Here is a 20,203-nt window from a genome sequence, read left to right on the forward strand (position 1 = left end):
AGACGTCTACAGTAAGCCCCGCCCTTTCCTCTGATTATACAGTGTATTTCTATATCAGCCAATCAGAATCCAGAGTTTTTCCTCATCTCCTTCTCTCCAGGTGTGTCTAAGCCAGGTGAGGACGAGGGTTTCGAGGATCCCCCCAGCCCCTGCCCCGAAGACTACAGCCAGTTCTGTGAGAACGGGGAGTGTGAGATGAGACACAACCTGCCCACCTGCAGGTACAAACACACACACACACACACACACACATTACGTCATCGTACAGTGTGACGTCTTTTTCAGTATGTTCTGCACAAGTGCGTGCTCTCTCTCTCTCACTAAAAAAAAAAAAAGAAAAAAAAAAACAGCCCTTTAAGAGTGTACTGGCCCTTTAATGGCGCGTTTCCACTACAGCCCGCAGCCCGGTTTAAGAGGGCTGTGACGTCAGCGGCCCGTCTTTGGTTGCGTTTCCACTTGGCCTAGTACCGGCCGGCGGGTCCTAATTCACAGTTTTTCTGGCCTCATAAAATCGCGGGTCTAGGGCCAGAGACAACGAGGCTGAGTCGGGCTGAGTATGCTAAACTAGAGAGAGCGTCGCTGGCAAGGGGGCTACAACTACAACAAGATGGACATATTTGACCGTGATTTAATTGTAATACACGTTTCAAAATGATGAAGTAACAACATACTGATACCGGTTCGTAAAAACCATGAATTAATGCTTTGACAAGTCTGCAGACAGACGGCAGGAGAAACACCTTTTAAAATGCTTGTTTTCTAAATGGAGATTGGCTAAGCTAACGCAGTATATGCTCCGACCGTCCACACTCACAACAACGGCCTATACAGACATAAATAAAGCAGCGACTGTATTCTCCATGACACAGGCAGTCTGTGGTTTGTACTTGTTTAACTTTGTCTAGTTTCTGAACAGATATGAGGAGCTGTGAGCTCTGAGTGCTAACAGCTAACGGCTGTGTTGTTTTTCTGGGGTCCTCTGAAGATCACGTCACGGCTCCGCCTACACTGCGTTACTATAGATACTGCCCCAGTTCCTAAACTGTAATGGAAATGCGCCATAAAGTGAGCCAGTCCTAACGAGGCCCAGCCATACCGAGCGGGGCCGAGCGAGGCCGTGTAGTGGAAACGCGGCATAAGAGTCTTTAAGCGTGTACCGGCCCTTTAAGAGTGTACCGGCCCTTTAAGAGTGTACCAGCTTTTTAAGAGTGTACTGGCCCTTCAAGTGTTCATTTTTTTAAATAATACAGTGTTATATATTATTTAGATTATAACTGTTTTATGCCTTATCTATTACAACCTCTCCATAAAAAAAACCTTTGATCATGAAATACCTGTGTTGAGACATATGTCAACATGTGAATAATGTGTGTGTGTGTGTGTGTCAGGTGTGAGGCAGCGTACGGTGGTCCTCAGTGTGATCAGCTGTTAGACTTCAACATCCTGTACGTGGTCCCCAGTGGTCAGAAGCTGCATTACGTCCTGATCGCTGCCATCATCGGAGCCGTGCAGATCGCCGTCATCGTGGCCGTCGTCATGTGCTTCACCAGGTAACAAATACTACAAGTACTACAGATACTGCAAATACTACATATACTACAAATACTACAGATACTACAAGTACTAACCCCAACACAGGAGCAGTGTGAGGTTCAGAAGCTTGATTACTGTACCGGCCCTTTAAGAGTGTACCGGCCCTTTAAGAGTGTTCCGGCCCTTTAAGAGTGTACCGGCCCTTTAAGATTGTACTGGCCCTTTAAGAGTGTACCGGCCCTTTAAGAGTGTACCGGCACAAGTACTACAAATACTACAAGTACTACAGATACTACAAATACTACAAATACTACATACAGTATTCTACAGATACTACAACTACTACAGATACTACAAGTACTGACCCCAACACAGGAACAGTATGAGGTTCAGAAGCTTGATTACCGTACCGGCCCTTTAAGAGTGTACCGGCCCTTTAAGAGTGTACCGGCCCTTTAAGAGTGTACCGGCACAAATACTACAAGTACTACAGATACTACAAGTACTACAGATACTACAAGTACTACAAGGTGTTGTGATCAGAGGAAACTGTGTTTAGAGTCCACAACTAACATGTTTATTGCCACGTAAACAACAATATGTTAAAAATATGTAAAAACTTACCTAGAAATCTTTAAAAATGTAGAAATCACTTCATTATTCCAGTGTTTCCAGTCCGTACTGCAGTGACACCCCTCTGCCAGCGGGGGGCGCTCAAACTCTATCCGAAAAAACACAAACTAGTGTTATTTTTTTTAAATAATACAGTGTTATATATTTAAACTATAACTGTTTAAGGCATGATCTATTACAACCTCTCCATAAAACAACCATTAATCATGAAATACCTCTTTTTTAGCAGTTTATTCCATGTTTTTGGTGTAAAAAGTGTTATTTATGAAGCGTGTTCTTGACGTGTTGTTCCCGTGTTTCAGGCGGTGTAATAAATCGAAGCGTGGCCGAAGACAGAAGCAACATCTCAGCCATTTTCAGTCGGGAACGTCCTCCCGGATGATGTAGCCCGTCCTCCAATATCATGTTTTTACAAAATACCAGGATTTTTCGTACCACAGACTGACTGCTTTTTTGATACCTCGACTTTTTGGTGCCTCTTATTTTTTCCCTTTTTTAAAGTATTTTTTGAATTCCTTAAGGGGCCTTATTTTGAAATGTTTCTCCATGTTTTTTTATTTTTTATTATCGCTGTCTGCAGAGGTTTTTATTTTGGGAAACACTGTGGATCCTCCGGCAGGAACTTTATTTATCTGATTGTATCTCTGGACGGTCCAGTTCTGACCCAGTGCGACGCAGGATCAGAACTGGACCGTCCAGTTCTGACCCTGTGCGACGCAGGATCAGAACTGGACCGTCCAGTTCTGATCCAGTGCGACGCAGGATCAGCACTGGACCGTCCAGTTCTGATCCAGTGCGACGCACAGACGCAGGATGTCCTCATGCTTTCATTTGGAAGGAATGCAGAAAAAGTCTTCATTTAAATAACGACTGAATTCAAATCTAGCTGATACAATACATTAAAAATACAGTTTTAAGTCAGAAATATAGAATCTGTGCATCTGAAAATGATCAACCAAGTAATATATGTTGTATATTATAAACACATTAGGTATTAACTAGTGGTTTATTTAAAAAAAAAAAGGGATTTTAATTAATAACATCATTATCTTATTGCTTCTATAGTTAGAAATAACCTTTAAAATGCTGAATAAACCCACAGATAAGCTACATTTCTCTAAATAACGACTTATTTCTCCTGTTTACGTTGTGTAATAACGCCTTCCACCACAAGGGGGCGATGTTGTGTGTCTCTGCGTCTCACAGGGTGGAAAATAATCCCGTTATTTTACGTTGTGTTTTTGTTACGATGAGACGCACCTAAAAACCAAAATGCTGTTTTTTCTACCGCTCCATTCCGGAAATGGATCCCAATGCTGTTGCTGTTGTTGTTGTTGTTGTTGTTGTTGTTGTTGTGATAATTTAACAGTTTTATTTGGTCAGTTTCTGCTTTTTTTGATATATAATTTGTAACGATGGTACGAAGTGTCCGTGTGTTTGTGGTAGTGAACTGGACTGGGGTCAGATCTAAGGTCCAGATGTTTAGATGTACTGCATGAGCCGTGATGTTAGCAATGTTCTGTAGAGGAAGTAGAATTAAATTATGTTTCAAACACGTGTCTGTTTTCTCACTCTCAATAAGTCTAAAATATTAAATTACATATATTACAGTTTGAGGTGAAAGACGAGCGCCCCGTGATCAGGGTCACAGATTCTCATCTAAGGTTATTCTGGTTCATTTACATATCAATCAACAGCTAGTTACATCATTCAACCTGTTTTACAATAATGAGTAGGGATGCTCCGATCGCCGGAATCAGTATCGGCCGATACCGATCGTATAATAAAACGTATAAATATACCTTATATAGGTATGGCCCTACAATATATCATTCAAATATAGCATGATAGGTCCACTTTAAGTCACACAGAGGTGATGCAGTCCCTCAGACGGCCACAAGGTGTCCCTGTTTCCTGCATTGAAACTGCCACACAGAAACTCAGTGCCACTTCTTCAGATTGAAATCATATTGCAATGTATTTAATTAACCCTTCATGGGTTTCTGTATCCTTGTGTCTTTAACAGAGTGTGTCCATGTGTGGGTTAGGGTTAGATAAAACCAAGATTTTCTATGAGCTTTTTATTGGTGACCCCCCCCCCTTTAAGTGTTCTTTTAATCTTTAGAATGTATTCACTTTTATATTGATATGTTTGTTAGGTTTTATGTGATTTATTTGTATTAATTTATTTTAAGTTAGTCCTAAATATAGGTGTGATGGCAGCATCATTACAGGCAGCAGCTGCAGGAGGGTTTTAGACGGGGGGGAAACCCCTTCATTCTCCATCCTTCCTCACCTCCTCTTCCTCACCTCCTCCTCCTCATCATCAGCTGTTCCTCAAGGTCACCTGAAAATAAAAAATGACAAGGGGAGTGGGTAAATGAATAAAAAGGGATATCTTTAGAAAAAAACTTTTATTGGTGACCCCCCCCCCCCCCCTTTAAATAGCCTTTTATTCTTTATTATTTCTTAATTTTTATATTGTTTTATTTCTTTATTTTATAGGTTTTAATTTATATTATTAATTTTACAAGTGAATTCCTACATCCCCTCTTTTATTTTATTATTTTGTAAACTTTGATCTATCTTTTCTGATGGAATTCATGTTTCAGACTTATGCTTTGACTGACAGCTGTCTCACCCAATCACAGTGTTTGCTGCTCCTCCCAGGCTCCTCCCACTTGTCCCTCCATCCCCAGGACTTCCTGTTGAACCCGATCCTCTCATTGGTTCTAAACCTGGAGGGGAGGGGTTAACACAGAACAAGTGAAAAGGTGATGATGGTATCTGAGGAGGGGGGTTTCCATTTCTTTTTATAAACTCATCCACGCGCACGCACGCACACACACACACACACACACACACACACACACACACGCACACACACACACACATACACGCACGCACGCATACACACACACACACACGCACACACCCGCACGCACACATACACACACACACACACGCACACACACGCACGCACACATACACACACACACGCACGCACACACACACGCACACGCACGCACACACGCACACGCACGCGCACGCGCACATACACACACGCACGCACACACACACGCACGCATGCACACACACACATTCCTGTCATATATCTAATTTCGGTGATTGACAGGTAGAACGTGAGACTTTGTCAGGACTTCTTTTTTTTGTTGAAACTCTCTGATTGACAGGAAGTCAGTGAAGTTCTCAGGACCGTTTTAAGTTGGAATAAGACCCCGACTTCAGAATGTACCCCTGCATTGTTGAAATTAAACATGGTGTTTCTGTTTTTAGCCTCCCCCCCTCCCTTTCCCTCCCCAGAGTCAGGGTGGAGTCTTTGGGCTCCAGTAGAGAGAGGGAGGGTCTCCTTTCACCAACTTTCTTCTCTTTCTGATCCTCCTTCTCTTTCTCCGGACCCCTCGATGCCTCGAAGCCTCTCTCCTGCTCACAGCCTCCACATCTAGGTGATCTTTCCAGGGTTCCCTTCCTTCCCCTTCCTCCCTGATAAAACCCACCAAACCATGACCGATAAGAGTGTCCCGTCCGGAGGGGATGACGCCTCCAACATCATGGCGCTTCTGGAGCGAGTCGCCGGGCTCATGGACAGCGTTCAAACCACGCAGAAACGCATGGAGGAGCGTCAGCTGGACCTGGAGAGCACGGTGAAGAACATCCAGACGGACGTGGTGAAGCTGACCAGCGACCACGCAAACACCAGCTCCACCGTGGACCGACTGCTGGAGAAAACACGGAAGGTCAGCCGACACGTGAAGGACGTCCGCGTGAGGGTGGAGAACCAGAACGTGAGGGTGAAGAAGGTGGAGGCGACGCAGGGAGATCTGCTCGCCAAGAACAAGTTCAAGGTGGTCATCTACCAGGTAGGAAACGTCTGAGTCACACCTGCTGTGTTTCACCTGTAGCTTCAGGACTGGGAAAGATGCTTCTAATGGAGACCTGTTGGCCAAGAACAAGTTCAGGTGGTCCTCTACCAGGTAGGAGATCTCACAACTAGAGATGGTTTAAAGAACCAGGGTTACCTGTAGCTTCAGGACTGGTATTTGGATTTTTAACATGGAGAGGAAGACTTCATTTATTAAGCTCCAGATATCTGGAACAAACTACCAGATCCAGACTAGCAATCAAGACCAACTTCACGAGGAATAAAGTGGGTTTTCAGGTCAAAAGAATCCACTGAAAACGACTTCTAACGGTCGAAGGATAGGTTTTAAAGAACCAGTACAACATGTAGCTTCAGGACTGGTAAAACTACTTCTAATGGAGACCTGTTGGCCAAGAACAAGTTCAGGGTGGTCCTCTCCCAGCTAGGAAACACACCTGGGGTCATTCTGTGCTAGAGAGGGTTTACAAAGGGGAGATTAAAAGGGAGATTTTGGAAGCCTCCAAAAGCTCTTAGAAGCAGCCAATATCCATAGAAACCTTCAGAAAGACAAGCTAAGATCCAGACTAGCGATCAAGATCAACTTAATGAGGAATAAAGTGGGGTTTCCAGTCATAAAACCCCCCTAACCCACTTTAAAAAACACCCTAAGGGGTCAAAATAAAGAGGGATATTAAAGTAAAATGGGGCCAATCCAAAAATCAAACCCACAAGGACTCAACCTTAAATTGAATCTGATTAACATGGAGAGGAAGACTTCGTTTATTAAGCTCCAGATATCTGGAACAAACTACAAGATCCAGACTAGCAATCAAGACCAACTTCACGAGGAATAAAGTGGGTTTTCAGGTCAAAAGAATCCACTGAAAACGACTTCTAACGGTCGAAGGATAGGGTTTGAAGAACCATGTCTTGTGATGATTCAAAGTTTATCAATTAAACCTCTGATCCATAACCTCCAGAAAGACAAGCTAAGATCCAGACTAGCTACTAAAGAGACTTCTAATGGTCTAAGGGTGTCTAGGATTTAAAGAACCAGGATTACCCGTAGCTTCAGGACTGGGAAAGAGACTTCTAAAGCTCGAAGGATAGGTTTGAAGGAACCAGGTCTTGTGATGATTCAAAGTGTATCAATCAATCAATCAAGGTGTATTCATACAGCCCAATATCACACCTTTCCCACAGTCTCAGGGGGCTTTACAGGTAAACAACCCCTCAAAGAAACCCCCAGTTAACGAGGGGAGAAATGTTAGAAACCTCGGGTGCAGATATGAGATTCTGTTGAACCTAAACCTCCCTGAACACAATCTAAAAAGAGGCTAACCCTAACACACGTGGAGTCTACCTCAAACTGAATATAGTTAATACCCGTATGAAGCCACAGAAAACAGGCTGTATTTGAGGCACCTGGCTTTACTACACGCCTTACATTACACCTGCTGTATAACTGTATTATACGTTCCTGTGTAGCAGTCAAACCGTTGGACTGAGGAGGTGAACAGCGCCAGTGGACAGATGATGTGGATCAGCTGGTTAATAGAGTTAGTCTAAAATAACCTGGGACAGTTTTTTCCGCAGAGTCGACGAACCTCTCTGACCTCCATGCTCAAACTAAATAAGTGAGATCCCAGGTTTGGTGCACATTAGAGGGTCTCTGCAGTGGTGGTCTGTTAAATGGTCTGTTTCCTGGTTATCCTGACGGTGAGATATAATCACATTTCTGAACGCTGCTGTCATCTCTTCTGGATCATTTCATTGGATTTTTCTACAACATACTTTCAAAAAGTCCAATATTTGCAGATTAGATCTATGGAAACGTTCAGAAAGATGCTTCCCAACACAGTTAGCATCCAGCCGAGCAACCAACATCAACTTCTGGCCAAATAAAGTGGCCTTTCCACCCATAGTCATTAAACCCCCAAAATCCACTTATAAAAACACACCGAGGGTCAACATGAAAAGAGAGATGAAAGAAAAATGGGCCAATCCACAACTAAACACACAAAGACTCTACTTTAACATGGAGAGGCTGATATTCAGTTATTAAGCTATAATATATATATAATATAATTCAGTTATTAAGCTCCATTATCTGGAACAAACTACCAGAGACCTGCAGGATCCAGACGAGCAATCAAGACCAACTTAAAGAGGAATAAAGTGGCAGAAAACACTAAAACTCCTCAAAATCAGTCCGTTTGTTTTTACATTTTGCTTTCAGGGTTTGGTGTTTCTCCAACTCTTTCTCTAAAGACCAACTTAATGAGGAATAAAGTGGGGTTTCCAGTCATAAAACCCCCCAAAATCCACTTTAAAAAACACCCTAAAAAGGGTCAAAATGAAAAGGGAAATGGGCCAATCCACAAGGACTCTACTTTAACATGGAGAGGCTGATATTCAGTTATTAAGCTCCAGATATCTGGAACAAACTACCAGAAACCTGCAGGATCCAGACGAGCAATCAAGACCAGCTTAAAGAGGAATAAAGTGGGTTTCCCACCCGTAACGCAGACAGAAATCCACTTAGAAAACACACTTAGGGGTCAGAATGAACCTCACATGAGCACTGCTGAAGGAGGGAAAGCCCCAGTGTGTTTCCCATCAGTTTCAGTCAGAGACGTTTCTTTTAGAGCTCTTATTGAAATAGCTCTCCGGCCTCCAGCGAGCAGCTGCTGGTTATTTTAGCTCTGGATGGACGTCAGAATGCAGAAACGTTACACCGCTGAGCTCAAGAGGCTTTCATTCATTATCAGCCTGTTAGTCTAGAATATATACGTGTGAGTTGAGGTAATGCTCTCAGATGTGCTTTGAGCCTCTGCAGTGACTTACTGGTTGGTGCAATGTGATTGGCTGTAGTTTACGGGACATTAGCATCATAAACATTTGATATCTAATCTTATATATATAGAGTGGTGCAGTGACGCGTCCTAAGACCTGGAAGTAAGCTCCCTCCGGTTCCTTGGACAAAAACGCAAAGCAGTGTCTCCATAGGGTTTAGGAGAGTAGCTGGAAATCAGGTCTGTGGTTGAGACGCATTCAAGAGACGGATCACCTTTAGTTCAGCCGGATCATCTCCACACGTCTACTTTTATAATGTTCTAATCATAAATCTAATGTCCAGAAGCTAAATGCTAATGTGATGCTATAAAGGAGCTACAGGCGAGTCCAGCAGCACGACTTCAACGTCACGCCAACTTCAGATCCATATTCAAACACACAGATTCTAAATGGTACGAGTTGAAGCGTTTGTTTGAACAGTTAGCAGGAGGCAGGTACTTGCTTTCAAGCAGAACAGAAACTAACTTAGAGGAGTGTTTACGTGTTCGGCGTAATGACGTACAACGTCCTCCACGACTTCTGTAGTCCTATTCAGCCACTTGGTAACAACCATCGCTTCTCAGACACGTCAACTCTTCAGAAATCACCAGAGGGGTCACTGCTGATGGATTTAATGTCCTAGAACAAAACGTGACCCGTCTCTTCAATGCGTCTCAACCACAGACCTTATTTCAGCTATCTTCAACATCCTATGGAGAGATCCCATTGGCTCTGAGACCAGGGAACAGGAAGTGGTGAAATGCTGACTCACTTCCTGGTTTTAGGACTCATTCCTGCACCACTCTATAATAACTTGCTTTATATTTGTTACTGTACATTTGTAATTTAACATGTATATTTCTAGTCTTTTCATTTCTCTAATGTCTTTCTATGCTGCTGCAACTCAAACCTTTCCCACATTGGGATCAATACAGCATCTTAACTTATATCAATGCTCTAAATACCAAAAGGAGAATGAAACCCATTTGAAGAAGCTGTTGTTATGACGTAGCATTATAGGTTAACGTAGCTTAGCTCTAAACCAACACACTGGCTCTAAATGTGAAGATTTAAAATGCTAATTACATCCAGGTAATGTTTTATATTTGGAGGATGTAATAATATTTAATAATACATTGGCTTTTTACAGCGCTTTTCCTAATGCTCAAAGACGCTTTACATCAAAGTTCAATATAGAAAACACATATCTCCGTCCTGTGAGAGCGATGCTATCTCCGAGTCGTTAGCATGCTAACGGTACGTTTTCACCATGATAGCATCAGGAAGCTAAGATGCTAAAGCTCTGATATATTGAAATGAGCATGTTAGCATGTTAGCATTGGGCTGTAATGCAGTCATCTGTAGGTGTGGCTTAGTGTCTGTAATGTAGAGTCTGGCTGCAGGGCTAATGCATGCTACGTGGTGAGTTCATGGATGCTAAAGATGATTAAAACGACTCAAAATAGGGTTCAAAATGTTCCTTATTGGACAATATCTGCACATTGTGATCACCACGTGGTTTCAGCTGGAGAAAGATGAGTCTTTCTGGTTATAAAAGCATCATACATCCAGACTGTACCTCCTTAATAACCCCAGTTGAGGTGGTGAGGCGTTCTGTAAGTGACGGAGCCAGCTGAGGGTTATTCTGAGTGAGACCATCTGTCCTAATATAGCTCTGACTGTCCGTCTGGAACTCACTGAGAATCACAACGCTAACATGCTGCAGCCTGACCTGTGGTGAGGAAACCCTCTCAGGGTTAGGGTCATGAGTCAGAGGTCAAAGGGTCAAATGGGCTGATGACCCTGCTGGAGAGAGGGAGAAATACATCCTTTCCTCAAGTAGAAGTACAGATACTCGTGTTTAAAAATACTCTGGTGAAAGTAGAAGTACTGACTAAACTTCTTTACTCAAGTCAAAGTAAAGAGGCTTTGAAATGTACTTCAGTAAAAAGTACCCATAACTAGCAGCTGTTTTAAAGAGTACCTGACCTCCCTTTATATTAATAGAACAATAATGTCATTGTTAGCTAATGAATGTTTCCATGCTGAACAACGGCAACATGACAACGTTTTCATTGGTCCCTCTTCTTTAGAGAAGACCAGGAAATGATGGATACACGGATCGTGTTCAAATCAATAGGCACGCAATGACTCTAAATAATAATGATCACGCCACCAAACACACATTCAAACTAAAGGAACCAGCCTGTTTGGAAAATGTGAGAAGTAGAAAGTACAGGTATTTGGGTTCAACATGTAAGAAGTAGAAAGTACAGGTATTTGAGTTCAACATGTAGGAAGTAGAAAGTACAGGTATTTGTGTTCAACATGTAAGAAGTAGAAAGTACAGGTATTTGGGTTCAACATGTAAGAAGTAGAAAGTACAGGTATTTGAGTTCAACATGTAAGAAGTAGAAAGTACAGGTATTTGTGTTCAACATGTAAGAAGTAGAAAGTACAGGTATTTGTGTTCAACATGTAAGAAGTAGAAAGTACAGGTATTTGGGTTCAACATGTAAGAAGTAGAAAGTACAGGTATTTGTGTTCAACATGTAAGAAGTAGAAAGTACAGGTATTTGTGTTCAACATGTAAGAAGTAGAAAGTACAGGTATTGGGGTCAACATGTAAGAAGTAGAAAGTACAGGTATTTGTGGTTCAACATGTAAGAAGTAGAAAGTACAGTATTTGTGTTCAACATGTAAGAAGTAGAAAAGTACAGGTATTTGGGTTCAACATGTAAGAAGTAGAAGAGTACAGGTATTTTGGGTTCAACATGTAAGAAGTAGAAAGTACAGGTATTTTGTGTTCAACATGTAAGAAGTAGAAGTACAGGTATTTGGAGTTCAACATGTAGAAGTAGAAGTACAGGTATTTGAGTTCAACATGTAGAAGTAGAAAGTACAGGTATTTGGGTTTCAACATGTAAGAAGTAGAAAGTACAGGTATTTGGTTCAACATGTAAGAAGTAGAAAGTACAGGTATTTGGGTTCAACATGTAAGAAGTAGAAAGTACAGGTATTTAGTGTTCAACATGTAAGAAGTAGAAAGTACAGGTATTAGTGTTCAACATGTAAGAAGTAGAAAGTACAGGTATTTGGGTTCAACATGTGAGAAGTAGAAAGTACAGGTATTTCAAAGTAAAAAGTGGTCAGAAAAATAAGTAGTGGAGTAAAGTACTGATACCAGAAACATGTACTTAAGTACAGTAACAAAGTATTTGTACTCCAATACTTCCCACCTCTGGATAACAGATTATTTAAATAAGTAGGTCAAACCTCACAGGTCACGGGGTCAAATGGCCTTTGACCCCGTGACCTGTGAGGTTTTCTTGTGTTCTTGCCTCTTGGGAGTTAGAGTCATCTTGCAATCTACTTATTGATCTAAACAGTTATCAGTGATCCACAGGGACCTCTGGGAGCACCTCGTTCCCCTCTAATCTCAAGGATCCACAGGGACCTCCGGGTGCACCTCGTTCCCCTCTAATCTCAAGGATCCACAGGGACCTCTGGGAGCACCTCGTTCCCCTCTAATCTCAAGGATCCACAGGGACCTCTGGGAGCACCTTGTTCCCCTCTAATCTCAAGGATCCACAGGGACCTCCGGGAGCACCTTGTTCCCCTCTAATCTCAAGGATCCACAGGGACCTCTGGGAGCACCTTGTTCCCCTCTAATCTCAAGGATCCACAGGGACCTCCGGGTGCACCTCGTTCCCCTCTAATCTCAAGGATCCACAGGGACCTCCGGGTGCACCTTGTTCCCCTCTAATCTCATTCATCCTGCAAAGGGTCTCCATTTCGCATCAGCACTTTACTCGTCTTAACTTTTGGCTTTTCTGTACAGCTTTAATGCAATTTAGCATTTTGCTTTTCGATTTGAGGTTTCTCTATCTCTGTCTCTCATGTTCTACTTTTTATGATGCTATTTTATTTCTATTGAGATGTTTAGATTTTAGATTATTTATTTCTACCATATCTTTGTATGCTGCTGCAACACAAACAATTCTTCACATCTGGATCAATAAAGTCCTTCTTATCTGATCTCATGCTAACTGATGGCCTCACAGAGCGAGCTGAGTGCTTCTTCTCATCTTTGACTTCAAACGTAGAAAACTGGCTTTAAAATCTGCTAAACATCACGATCCAAACCGAGTGATGTGAGTTTGCTTTAGTGGAGAGTTTTAGGAGCAAAAACATGAAAAAAGCAGATTCTTTCTACTTGTTTTCAGCAGTAATCTGGGTTAAAACTGTTCAGTAAAATAGTTGAACATTTTGAATATTTTTGGTAAATAATTGCAATTAAAAAAAGTTGAATATTTAAAAAGAAATTAATTAATATAATTTCAAGAAAAAACGTCATAATATTTGAGTTTAAATACATATTTTTAACGAATTAAATTAAATTAAAAAATCATAATATTTCGATGTAAAAATTCTAAAATATTTGTGAAAAAAAGTTGGAAAAAAGTTGAATATAAAAAAAAATATATATTTTTTTAAAAGCTGCATTTTTGTACTTTTTTGTCCTAGTTTTCACAGTAATCTGTGTTTGCTTATAACTGGCTTTCATGATTAGTTCTCGGAGCAGAAACATTAGAGAAAGCTGCTTTATTGTACTGGTTTCCCAGTGAGTGCATGACGCGTGCCGCAGAGCTCTCTGCTCTCTGTAACGTGACTCTTCAGACTCGATGACGTGTCCTGAAAACCATCCAGCTTTTTACGCCGCTGATAAGTTTAGCTCCCGTTGAGCTGCAGAGAAAACAGGTGCAGACGTTTATTTATGGAGCGAGATCAGAAGTGCACGACACACTTTAAACCACAGACAGAAATAAACCTGAACAATTCAACTATCTGACGAGAAGAACAACGACAAGTGTTTTAAATATCTAAAGCACGGTGTAGAGATCTCTGTAGTTTGACATAAATGTATAAATAGCATTAATTGAAGATTTCTTTCCTGGCAGCAGTTAGCTCCTCTCCTAGCATCACTGTGAGCTTATAAACCGTTGTATTACTCTAAACTACAAATTAGGACAAAAAAGGGCTTTGACTGGAGTGAGCATTTGACTGAAAGGGGACCTATCATGCAAAATGCTCTTTCTGATGTCTTCTCTCCATCACCATGTGTCCCCGGTGTGTCCCCGGTGTGTCCCCGGTGTGTCCCGGTGTGTCTCCGGTGTGTCCCCGGTGTGTCCCCGGTGTGTCCCCGGTGTGTCCCCGGTGTGTCTCCGGTGTGTCCCCGGTGTGTGTCCCCGGTGTGTCCCCGGTGTGTCCCCGGTGTGTCCCGGTGTGTCCCCGGTGTGTCCCCGGTGTGTCCCCGGTGTGTCTCCGGTGTGTCCCCGGTGTGTCCCCGGTGTGTGTCCCGGTGTGTCCCGGTGTGTCCCCGGTGTGTCCCCGGTGTCCCCGGTGTGTCCCGGTGTGTCCCCGGTGTGTCCCCGGTGTGTGTCCCGGTGTGTCCCCGGTGTGTCCCCGGTGTCCCCGGTGTGTCCCGGTGTGTCCCCGGTGTGTCCCCGGTGTGTGTCCCCGGTGTGTCCCCGGTGTGTGTCCCCGGTGTGTCCCGGTGTGTCCCCGGTGTGTCCCGGTGTGTCCCCGGTGTGTGTCCCGGTGTCCCCGGTGTGTCCCGGTGTGTCCCCGGTGTGTCCCCGTGTGTCCCGGTGTGTCCCCGGTGTGTCCCCGGTGTGTCCCGGTGTGTCCCCGGTGTGTCCCGGTGTGTCCCCGGTGTGTCCCCGGTGTGTCCCCGGTGTGTCCCCGGTGTGTCCCCGGTGTGTCAGCGAACTCACGCAGTGTCAGAAAATAAAACCCTCTCTCTTTTCCTCCGTACCCAAATCTCTAAAAACGGGGGAACAACGGAGCTGATCCAGATTTGCGTCCGATATGACGTAATATCTGAAATGTGGACCCACGGCCCTATCAGAAACGTTGCTATCAGAAACAATGCCCGACTGTTTTGGACGTAATATGGTCTGTGTTTACATTAGCATCGCTAACACTCAGAGCTAACCTGTACTGGAGAGCATGTGTGTGAAGAAGCAGGAAATAAAAAGGAACTCACCTTGTGGTATAACCGGCAAGAGAGAAAGCCTTTGAGCTCCATACTGTTTCAGAGAGAATCCTTGATGATCCATGATATGGCGTTTCATCACGGCAGCATTTAGTTTAGACAGTAGCTGCCGGGTCCCGCATGAGCTCAGACCCCTCCTTTTTATTTTTAAAGCTGTATACCCAGAATCAGCACTTTTGAAACAGGAAGTGAAACAGAGGGATATGAGGCATGGCTAGAATGATCTGTTTGGTGTTTTGAGCAAAACACTTCATAGACATGTTTTTTATATATTTGTATACATCTGAGACCTATGCTGTTGCCTAAAGATACCATGATAGCTGACCTTTAATTTGTAATGTCTGGAGTAGAGAATGGGAATGTTTGGTGAATGAAAAGATGGAATATTTTCAGTAAAATCGTTGAACATTTTGAATATTTTTGGTAGATAGTTGAAATAATTGCAATTTAAACATTGAATTAATAAGTTAAAAAAGTAGAATATTTCAAAAAGAATAAATGAATATAATTTCTAGAAAAAATAAAATAAATATTTGGAAATAAAAATGTATAAAAATGTGTGAAAAAGTTGTAAAAACTGTAGAATAAATAAATGTTTTTAACAAATAAAACACAGATAAAGAAATTGTAATATTTTGTAATAAAAATTCTAAATATTTATTAAAAAAAAGTTGTAAAATCTAATATTTTTAACGAATAAAACAAAAATAAAAAGATGTGTGATGAAAAAGCCTGACCACACGTCTCTCTGTCTCCCCCTGCAGGGCGAACAGGAAGTGAAGACGGTTGCTCCGGGCATCGAACCGGCAGAACCTTCAGGCTCCGCCCCCAGAGCCGCAGACGTGGAACCGGATAAGTTCGACTTCCCTCCAGAATCAGACGAGGAGTGCATGGTCGTAGAAGAAGAAACGGCCGAATCCTCCGCGGCCAAAATGAAGAAGTCAGGTCTCACTCGCATCGAGAGCTTCAAAGCTAACATGAGCAAGACCCGGGAGAACCTCGGGAGCAAAGTCAACAAACTGGGAGAAAGAATCGTGACGGCCGAGCGACGCCAGAAAATCCGACAATCTGGAGAACGCCTGAAGGAGACAATCAGCAAAAGTGTTCCTGCCAAGTTGAAGAAGGAAAGAACGGTGGCAGAAGGTCAAGAAGGAGCCATGGAAGGAGCCATGGAAGGAGCCATGGAAGGAGCCAATGAGGAGACTAATGAGGCGACCAATCAGAAGGCAGCTCCTGTGTTGCCGCCCAAAGGAAGGAAGGGAAAAGCAGTGAAGGAGAACGAGGAAGAGGCGGAGGAAGAGGTGCCAATGTACGATATGAAACAGCTGTCGTAGAAAACTGAGATCAGGAAGAGCGACTTTATTCACAAATCAGGAATCTGAGTCGACATCAACGAGGATTCTTTCCGTCATCCAACACCTGGACTTGAAATCATCTGATTTATATATCGTTTATTCGTGTTGTTCACGTGAACCCAGTATCACCGTTTGCATGTTGGAGAGGTGGGTCACACTGTAACTGCTTCCTGGTACGTGTGGATGTTCTGCACCCAGTGGTGAGGGAGACCCGGAAGGTTTGATCGACCCCTAAATGAAGTGGAGTTAAGTGATAAAAGCCTGATGCGTTAAGGACCCCTACATGTCCATTTCATGTCCTCAAATGACCCAAAATACTCACTTTAAGAAGATATTGTGAAAAAGGAAAGCAGCAAATCTCCATGTTCTGTTTTTAATCTGTGTAGTGAGTTAGTTAGATATTTAAAAAGGAGTATTTTATAAAGCTTTACCATTAGTAAAACTTTAAAGAAAGTGCCATCAGAGTCCAGGTTTAAGTTATTGATTGATAAACATCCTATAATCGTATTTAAAATGAGTTTTGTATAAAGTTTTAGAGTGATGTATTTACATAAAGACTTGTAGCTAAAGATCAGTATTTTATTTTGAAGGACACTTTTTGGGTTAACACAAGAACTGAAATAAGTCTAGGTGCTTTTATTTTGAAGGACACTCACTGTTTTGGGTCAAATCAAGAACTGGGAGCTTTTATTTTGAAGGGAATTCATTGTATGGGTAAACGTAAGAAAATAAATAAGTCTGGGGGCTTTTATTTTGAAGGACACTCAGTGTTTTGGGTAAACACAAGAACTGAAATAAATCTGAGTGCTTTTATTTTGAAGGGCACTCACTGTATGTGTAAACACAAGAACTGGGTGCTTTTATTTTGAAATACACTCACTGTTTTGGGTAAACACAAGAACTGAAATAAGTCTGGGTGCTTTTATTTTGAAGGACACGCACTTTTTAGGTAGATACAAGAACTGAAATAAGTCTAGGTGCTTTTATTTTGAAGGACACTCACTGTTTTGGGTAAACACAAGAACTGGGTGCTTTTATTTTGAAGGACACTCACAGTTTTGGGTAAACACAAGAACTGGTTGCTTTTATTTTGAAGGACACCCACTGAATGGGTAAACACAAGAACTGGGTGCTTTTATTTTGAAGGACACCCACTGAATGGGTAAACACAAGAACTGAAATAAGTCTAGGTGCTTTTATTTTGAAGGAAATTCAATTTTTGTGCGATCAGAAGAACTGAGAGTGCATTTATTTTGTCAAATACAGACATGTTTAGAATTTACTGTTAAAATGATTATTATGAATTGTTTTTTTCTGTCTTTTATTTTGAAGGGATCGTTTAGTTTTAGAGCTAATAATACATCAAATCTACAAACGACGTCAGAAAGCTGGAAATAAGTCAGTTTCTTTCTGAGGGTTTTTCCACCTCACTTCTTCTGGTAGGAAACCGTGAATTTGATGTTTTAAAAAATCACAATTTCTACAGATTAGTTGGTGTTTTTAGGGTTTAGTTAGCGAGTGACTGCATGGCTGTAGAGAGATATATTATATAAGGTGTGTTTGACTGTCAAAATAAAGTTCACGTGAGTCATTTCTGTAACCAACGTCACGTCTGCTTTTTTAATCCATTAAATTAAAGCTAGTTTATATACAATTCATAACAACAATAAGCTCCAAATGACTGTATTGATCAGTGACTCATATTGATCAGTGACTCAGATATATATGTTAGGGTGTTTTAACAGCTTGTAAAAAGTCAGATTTAAGTGTTTTAATGCCTCTCAGAATTCAATTTAAGACTCACAAACTATGAGAGCTTCTGGTTCTGCTTTTTGCATCCGTTTGATGTTTAACTATTAAAAAATTCAAAGAAATATATTTATTAATTTGATATATTACAATGCATTTTTAAGTCTTCTGAAAGATTATTTAAAATACAATTATCTTTGTATTTAATGCATAAAGACTTTAAGGATTTCTCTCAGGTTTAAAGTAAGCCTGTCAGCGCCCTCTGGTGGACACACTCTGTAATACAGGCACAATACATTTATTAAAATAAGGACAAATTCCTTCAAATTAAAAACAGTAACTGAGTAAATGTACTTTCCTCTTGTAATAGTCATAGAAGTTACAGTTTAATAAAACTCTTTATTATAAACAGATAAAAGTAAAAAAAACGATTTAAATGTAAACTTTTTATTTATGTGGCATTTTCAGAAAGTGCTTTTATGTTTATCCTCCTTGTAATACTTTCATTAAAAGAGTTGAAACTGGTTTTTCAGATTTTTCTGACCGGCCCTGAATGCACCACAAAGGCCCAATGTTGACAAAAGTGAAAAAATACATGTTTTTTTAATTTAATGAACATTTTTGGAGGATTTAGCATCAAGATATCTGGTAGAAAAATAAATCAATCTAAATATCACATGGAGGTTTGTGGACGAGGGTCACTTTGCTGCCAATCTGAACTCCTTCTCAAACTAAACCCTCCGTTATAAATCGTGTATTTACCGCCCGTCCTTCCTCTTCTCTGGAGTCCCGTCTTCCAGCTTCAGTGTCTTTAAAACGTCCAAAAGACCCTCGGACTTTGTGAGTTCCTCCTCTTTTTAGGGGTCTTTGTTCCACGTTGGGGAACACAGGTTTACCCCCGGCTTCACAGAGAGGCGATGGTTCCTGCAGAGTTCCTACGCCACAGCGGGGATGAAATACTGCAGCGACACGTCCTCGTGCAGCAGGATGAGGTGCACCACCCGCTCGTGCACGATATCTGAGGGGGAGGAGGAGGAACACGTAACCAGAGGAGCAAGAGACCGGCTTTTTGGGGGGATTTTAGTGCTTTTTCACTGAAATATGCTTTAGAGAACAGACTAGCTTCATTCTGCACCTGAAGGGTCTTTGACATATCTTTGAATAAAAGGCGTCTCTGCAGATCATATGAATCCAGTGTAAGGACCACATTAACCATTACATTAATGTACATTATATCTGTTTTTTGTATTACTGCACATATTTTACATTTGATTCCATTTCAATGTAAATTCTGCTATATTTTATTATATATTTTATGGTATTATAGTTTTCTTAAAATAGTTCTCTATCTGTGTTTTACATTTTAGTTTTACTTTTACACCACCAAGTCAAATTCCTCGTACGTGTCGACCTAATTCATTTTCTCACATTTTTTAAACATGAAATATTCCCAATGTTCCCAGAATGTCATTTGAACACCTCTTATTTTAGTTTGACTTTACAGCAGGCTCAATATTATATATATATATATATATATACAGTTATATATATATATATATATATATATATGTTATATATATATATATATATAATATATAAGTGTACTATATGACACAGGGGAAGCAGCTTGTTCCATTTAATGCATTACAACTGAAGTTCATTGGCATTCATTTGTAGTTCTCTGAGAGACAAGCAGAGCACGTGTGAGACTAAAGCACGAGGATCATCGTCTTACTGGATTCTTTCAGTTTTTTAATTTCTTTTTTAAATTGTTTTATTTTAATTTCTTGTCAGCTTTAATTCAAGGGAATTTCATACAGATCACTGTTGATGTTTTTATCTTCTTCTCTATGTATTGAATATGTTCTGTAAAGCACTTTGTGAGAGGTGAGGGAGGGGCTCCACAGAGACAGAGTGGGGGTCTTACTGCACATGGCCTTGCTGGGGTTGACCTGCTGACCCATGAGGAACTGCTGCAGCTTCCTGATGTCTACCCGAGTCTGAGCCATGGTGTCTGGGTCTCTGCTCTGAGAGGGACCCCCCTGCTGAGAAGCTTCATCCCCTGGAGGAGAGAGAGGAGAGAGGGGAGAGAGAGGGGGGAGAGAGGGGAGAGAGGGGAGAGAGGAGAGGAGAGAGGAGAAGGGGGGAGATGAGAGA

At 41.6% G+C, this 20,203-nt stretch overlaps 3 protein-coding genes across 3 annotated transcripts in view; 2 read left to right on the forward strand and 1 right to left on the reverse strand.

Moving 5' to 3' along the window:
- Positions 1–3,721, forward strand: part of LOC117475953 (tomoregulin-1-like) — a 14,213-nt gene extending 10,492 nt beyond the window's left edge. Inside the window, exons 7-10 of the mRNA XM_034122299.1 lie at positions 1–11; positions 101–221; positions 1,389–1,550; positions 2,469–3,721. The exon at positions 1–11 is cut by the window's left edge and continues 37 nt beyond it. Of these exons, the coding sequence (XP_033978190.1) occupies positions 1–11; positions 101–221; positions 1,389–1,550; positions 2,469–2,553 (379 nt within the window). The 3' untranslated portion in view covers positions 2,554–3,721. The remainder of the gene's footprint in view (positions 12–100; positions 222–1,388; positions 1,551–2,468) is intronic.
- A 1,868-nt stretch (positions 3,722–5,589) lies between these two features.
- Positions 5,590–17,897, forward strand: LOC117475955 (caveolae-associated protein 4a-like). The gene is made up of 2 exons (XM_034122300.1): positions 5,590–6,047; positions 15,707–17,897. Exons 1-2 carry the CDS (start codon positions 5,691–5,693, stop codon positions 16,274–16,276), a joined length of 927 nt encoding a protein of 308 aa, XP_033978191.1. The 5' UTR covers positions 5,590–5,690; the 3' UTR covers positions 16,277–17,897.
- Positions 17,898–18,981: 1,084 nt separating this feature from the next.
- On the reverse strand, positions 18,982–20,108 carry LOC117475952 (checkpoint protein HUS1-like; the record flags this gene model as incomplete). The annotated part of the gene is given in 2 exon segments (XM_034122298.1): positions 18,982–19,064; positions 19,974–20,108. Coding segments are annotated over 2 exon segments (218 nt in total), but the record flags the coding sequence as incomplete, so codon positions are not given.
- Between the last annotated feature and the right edge of the window lie 95 nt (positions 20,109–20,203).

The sequence above is a fragment of the Trematomus bernacchii genome, unplaced genomic scaffold (assembly GCF_902827165.1).
Source record: "Trematomus bernacchii unplaced genomic scaffold, fTreBer1.1, whole genome shotgun sequence".
Lineage (NCBI taxonomy): Eukaryota > Metazoa > Chordata > Actinopteri > Perciformes > Nototheniidae > Trematomus > Trematomus bernacchii.

Coding starts and splice junctions, on each gene's coding strand:
- LOC117475955 (XM_034122300.1), top strand. CDS start 5,691: ATGACCGATAAGAGTGTCCCGTCCGGAGGGGATGACGCCTCCAACATC. Junction 6,048..15,706: donor TCAAGGTGGTCATCTACCAG/GTAGGAAACGTC, acceptor CTCCCCCTGCAG/GGCGAACAGGAAGTGAAGAC.